Source organism: Chanos chanos, chromosome 1 (genome assembly GCF_902362185.1).
Source record: "Chanos chanos chromosome 1, fChaCha1.1, whole genome shotgun sequence".
NCBI lineage: Eukaryota > Metazoa > Chordata > Actinopteri > Gonorynchiformes > Chanidae > Chanos > Chanos chanos.
In genome coordinates this window covers 24163711-24169710 of record NC_044495.1, presented here as the reverse complement: position 1 = coordinate 24169710, position 6000 = coordinate 24163711, and the positions used below count along the sequence as shown (strand labels likewise).

Here is a 6000-nt window from a genome sequence, read left to right as displayed (position 1 = left end):
CTTTGTTAGATCAAAGCTGGAAGTGTGATATAGTTTGTGACAAGGTCTTTTGTCAGTACACTTTCATTCACCACTGTTGTTTGGCTGTATTAGTCATTTGCTGGCATGAGAGAGGGGAGACCAATTAGAGACTGAGTGACAGGGGCTGTGGACCCCAGCCAAAAGCAGATGAGAGAGAACGATAAAAGTGACAAATCAATTTAACTCCTTCTGAGGTCAGAACTCCTCTCAGATAATTGGCTATATCAAATGGGATCCTGTTTACTACATCACTGCTTTAGGGAGCATTGAAGTAAAGGACATTTTTGAGTAAAGAGGAGGCTTTTGAATTTTTACCAGTGAAAACTAGAAATGTGAAATGGGATAGTAAGAAGAAAAATACAGCTCATGTTGATTTCACAAGTTTCACCAAAGTCGTTTATTAGCATCTGTCAGTTTGTTGTATGCTGTCTTGTTAAAATCCTTGAATTATAGAAGTATATCATATTACACAGTTAACACATGACACATTTTATTTCACATCATAAATTATTATTCCTCATAATTCAGCAGTGTGCATGGCTTCAGCAGTTTGTGGGATATTTGTAGGAGGAGGATCCTATAGACACCTATGAAGTTGCACATAAAACTGTCAGTGTCTGTAGATGGCAAAGCCCCATATGGGCTGAGAGAACTGTAATTCTGATTACCTAGTGATACCGTTGATGGACGTTCAATAGCTCTAGCTCAAGTGGCCCTTGAAAGCTATCAGGAGGGCTTGCCTGATGATGATAACTACAATCCCACACACACACACACACCTTTTATTAACAGCAGAGGATGTCATTAGCCAATAAAAGCCTGATATTACACTTTGGTGCTATAACCTTTTTAAAGCGTAAGAGCTTCTGTGTCTCCCAGAGTGTCATATGCCGTTTCACAGTTTTTACATGTTTTCTTGTTAAATAAGCACTGACATCTATCTATCTCTGTAAATATATATATATATATGTATATATACACATTCTGTTATAGTTGGATCATGAAGTATCAATATTAAAATAAAACAAATAAATAAATCATTTTTTCAAAAAAAGAAAACAAAACATGTTTTATGCAATTTTTTTTAAAGTAAAACAGAGAGTAATAAAGACTTGACTTGTAGTTTGACTCCTAATAAGAAGTACTAACATAATAGAAGTAATCTGTAATAACTACATAATGCAGCTGTTATAGATTTGTTCTCATGGCACTTATGAGAAGTACTGTTGTTTTCCACAGGAGTGGGAGTGTATCTGGGCTGACACTGAAACTGATTCGTACCTCAGTCATCACCATGCTAGAGACTCTCTCCGATGATGACTACGTTAATGTGGTCCAGGTGAGTACCCAGTAAGAAAGGGTTTTATGTCTGTATCTGTGTGTATGTGTGTGTGTGTATGTGTTTGTGTGTGTGTGGAGCCTGACAGGAGGTGTGTGTGGTCAATGCTAAGGCTGTAGAGAGATGAGACTATTTGTGAATGATGAAATATGACTGTGACTTCAGTCTTACATTTAGGTGTGTGAGTTTAATCTAAAAATCTCACTAGTCTGAATTGAAATTTTGTGAAAGATGCAAGTGTGTAAGTTAAGCAGCGAGGGGCCCCAGGAAATCTCCATCAGTCATTGTTTAGAGCTATGTCATTCTGTAAAATGCCTGTCTGCTTGCTCTGAATTGTACTGTTATGTAATATTTGGTCTAACCATAGTGATGTATGGGCGTTTACCGCCAAACCACTGCTTATTTTAGCTGTACAATTCATTCGTTTATGAAATGACGTGCTTATGTTGTTTTGTTTGTTTGGTATGGATGGGGCTATATTTCTGCCACTTCATGTTTTGATTCTAATGATAATGACTGAAGGTTCAATTTGATTTTTCCTCCTATTTCCTTAATAACTTTGAGACCGTATTTTCTGTGCTGGCTCCAGCTGTGTGACAGGAGTTTGACTGAAATGAAATTAGTCAGTGGTATGTAAGTGTATTGGTGGCTGTGAGCCAAGTGAAAAGACTTTCAGTGAAACTAATGAACCCTTTTATCAGACTGTTGCAGCATAATTTCATTACAGGCGAGTGTGTGTCTGTATTTGTGTGTGTGTGTGTGCGTGTGTGTATGTGTGTGCGTGTGTGCATGTGTGTGCATGTGTACGTGTGTCACATTTTGAGTGTACTTGCATTTATGTGTATGTGTACATGCATTTTATCTTCCACACTGATCTCCCTAATATTCCACCAGACCACTCCACTCTTCAAATGACCCCCAGTGCTCTACTCATTAGTTTCTCTTTGTGTGATTTTTTTTCAGCATATTAGTTTTCTTTTGCAATAATGCTAATCACTAGTTGAATTTGAATTTTGCCCTTTCAAACTGAGAAACGCTTTGAGTTCTTCCTGTGGCTGTGTTTTGAATATATAGTAATGTAGTCACTGACCCAGTTGTTTTTTATTGTCCAGTTTAATGAGGAAGCAAACACAGCAACCTGTTTTCAGAACCTGGTCCAAGCCAACGTTCGCAACAAGAAGGCTCTGAAGGAAGCGGTAGAGAACATCACTGCAAAGGGCATCACCAATTACAAAGGTGGCTTTGAAATGGCCTTCCAGCAGCTAGCTGTCCAGGTCAGTTTTGTCCGTAATTAAATAATGTGTTACCTGACATCATTTCATGTGTAAACATTAACAGAATTTTTGGTCATGCTTTCCTATTAAGATGTCAAGTGGGCTGATAGAATTATAGACCTTGAATCATCTGTGTTTGAAGGGACTTACTGATGCTATACTGTGTTGTCAAGTACCCATGTATTTGAGCTGTTCAATGATTTGAATACATAGTATGAGAGACTTGGTTTTAATGACCAATACTCAGAGCATTCACTATACTGTCTTGCATAGTGAAAGTGCATCATGAATAGTTCTAGGTTACACCTTTTAAGTGAACCATAGTAGTAGTGCATCATGAATAGCTCCAGGTAACATTGTTACAGAGAACCATAGTGAAAGTGAATCATGAATAGTTCAAGGTCACACCGTTAAAGAGAACCATAGTGACAGTGCATCATGAACAGTTCCAGGTAGCACTGTTAAAGAGAACCATATTAAAGGGGAACATGAATAGTTCCAGGTCACACCATTACAGAGAACCATAGTGAAAGTGTATCATGAATAGTTCCAGGTCACACCATTACAGAGAACCATAGTGAAAGTGTATCATGAATAGTTCCAGGTCACACCGTTAAAGAGAGCCATATTGCCTCAGAATATAACAGTGGGGAAAGGTGACAATTTTTTGTGAAACACTGCCACCTTCTGGTTTGCTTTCTGAACTCCTGCTAAACTCTTGCTTATGATAAACCACACTAAGAGCTGAATGACTGAGTGTTGGAGGTCTCATTTTTTTAGTGCTGGGCTGTCACTGGTTTAGGGATTCTCTTTTTCTCTAGAGAAGATTAACACTGTCTAATGGGAAAATTCTAGATTGGCCTTAGTTAAGGTTTGATAGTTCCCCCTGGTGCTTTTCTTAGAGGTGAGAATGTAGTTCTTTGACATATTAAAACTACAGGACGTGTGAATTTTCTTTTTAGAATGTGTCACGAGCAAACTGCAACAAAATCATCATGCTGTTCACGGATGGAGGGGAGGAAAGAGCATCAGAGATCTTTGCCAGATATAACTCAGGAAAGCAGCAGGTGAGAGTTTCACCTATACACCAGTATGAAAACGTACATAATAATATCTTAACAATCACTTATTTCTGGAAACCTTCAGGTTCGCATATTCACCTTCTCAGTGGGTCAGCACAACTATGACAAAGTCCCAATCCAGTGGATGGCCTGTACAAATAAAGGTAAAGGACTTTAATGGCCATCTAAATATTGTTTTTAGATGTGAGTAATGGAGGCAGCAATTTGTCTTGATGTTTCTTTCTAGGATACTATTATGAGATTCCGTCCATTGGTGCCATTAGAATCAACACTCAGGTAAAACTTCTCTGACTTCAGATTTCACCCGCAATAACAAATAAAGCCACTCTGTCGTAACTGTCGATTTGAAAAGCTCCATGCTCTTACCGACTGACTAGACTTTCTAAGAGCCCAATGAAATACTGTTATTGTTACAAAATAGGAACCTTACTGTGATGTAAATTTCCTTTTTATTGCAATTTTAGAATTGCTTAATAAACACTCTTTCTAAAGATATGTTAATAATTTTGAGTAATCTCTTGCCTTATGTAATGACAATAAATTGATATCAAACTGTATATATTTGTCTGGGGATCTTGATAATATTAGATCTTTTCTTAAATGCAGGAGTACCTTGATGTGTTGGGCAGGCCCATGGTGAAAGCAGATGAACTTGCCAAGAAAGTTCAGTGGACCAATGTCTACATGGATGCTCTGGTATGCTGAGTCAGATACTACAGACATGCAGGTCACTTTTCATGATTCACACACTGGAAAGTAAAATCAGGATAAAGTACATTTTGCTGTACATTCTGAATCTGTGAGAGTGATCTGGATGAAGGTCGAAGGGACTTATCCCCCACTTCTGAAACTGCAGACTCTGAGTCAGTTTTAAAGCAGATGTTTCTTCAGGGAAATGTCACAGTTATGCTGAACCTCAGAGTTACGTACACTCAAATTGTTCAGCAACTCACAACTTTTTAACTTTAATTGTATATAGCATCTTTTTCCATCTGATGTTTTCATACAACCATGAGAGAAAAATAAAATAGAACAGTACACAGGTAAGTGTAAACTGCTGATAAGCTGGAGAGAGGTGTTGAAACCATGGCACAGTTCTTCACCTGGAAAGGGTAAGGTCCTATTACAATTTATTGCAGCGGCCCTGTAGGTAAGGGAAATGTTTTCTAGCTCCGCTAGCAGAGGACAGCATCCTAAGAGTGTTGTCAGTTTCTCTTCCTACAAACATAAGTAATGTGTTTTAAGGGCAGGTACTTAAATCCATCTCTGAGGACTTTTATCTGAAAGGACAACCTCTTCTCCTTCTTTTTGTCTCATATGCAGCTTCTGCCTGGTGAAGCACTTCTGTCAGTCTCATTTTGTTTCTACCATCCCTGAATTTGATATTTTTAAAGGTCAAAAGTTCATTGTCATTGTCATGAACTAAAAAAAAAAAGAACATCACAAGTTGTTATATGATGTCATATTGCGGCACATAGAATTTCCATGTTTTTTGATGTGGCTTCTTTTGTATTGCAGGACTTGGGCCTTGTGATTACAGGGACCCTACCAGTTTTCAATAAGACTGACATGAGGGATCCCAAAAATAAGAATAAGGTAAGCTTCAGGCCACAGCCTGTACAAAGCAAACAACTCCTCTCTCAAAATGAACAGCCCCAGAATGCATAGCATGCTTTGATCTCCTGAAATCCTAGCTTTAGGCTTGATTCTTTTACATACCAGTTTAGTCATTAAAATGAATTGTGTGGGAATCAGTTGGTATTTTGGTGTGATTATATGTGAATAACTACTTTACTCATCTGTTTTAAATTGTACTCATTAGTTGATGTATGTTGTGAGTTATGCTGCTGTGCAATTTTTAACTGCATTATGACATGTCTTCCATTTTGTGATCAGCCAAAGGATCAGAATCAACTAATTCTGGGAGTGATGGGCATAGACGTCTCTCTGGAGGATATCAAAGTGTTAACACCAGGCTTCACTGTAAGAGAACAGATCGCTATGTTGATATAGCGTCTTGAATCTTCCATACCTCCTTTACACTATGTCAAAATACCATCAGTTTCCTTGAATAAATCTTGTGTCCTGTGTATAAACCCTCGTTTTCTGATCATATTATTTTAGAATTCTCTTTTTATTGGCTATTGGCACATCGATAAATAAACTACAAGATCATGTATTTAACTTACAACTATGCATTGCTGGAAGTTGGAGCAGTTACCTGCTTTTACATGATCGCAGATCCTGTGAGCCTGCTGAGTGCCAATCTGTTGCTATGTACAGA

The 6000-nt window shown here is 38.0% G+C and overlaps 1 protein-coding gene across 1 annotated transcript in view; it reads left to right on the top strand.

The window, feature by feature from the left end:
- The window catches only part of cacna2d1a (calcium channel, voltage-dependent, alpha 2/delta subunit 1a), a 73378-nt gene that overhangs the window by 51157 nt on the left and 16221 nt on the right, over nt 1-6000 (top strand). Inside the window, exons 12-19 of the mRNA XM_030775827.1 lie at nt 1261-1360; nt 2473-2634; nt 3597-3701; nt 3781-3859; nt 3943-3992; nt 4323-4412; nt 5235-5312; nt 5619-5699. Coding sequence (XP_030631687.1) covers nt 1261-1360; nt 2473-2634; nt 3597-3701; nt 3781-3859; nt 3943-3992; nt 4323-4412; nt 5235-5312; nt 5619-5699 — 745 coding nt within the window. The remainder of the gene's footprint in view (nt 1-1260; nt 1361-2472; nt 2635-3596; nt 3702-3780; nt 3860-3942; nt 3993-4322; nt 4413-5234; nt 5313-5618; nt 5700-6000) is intronic.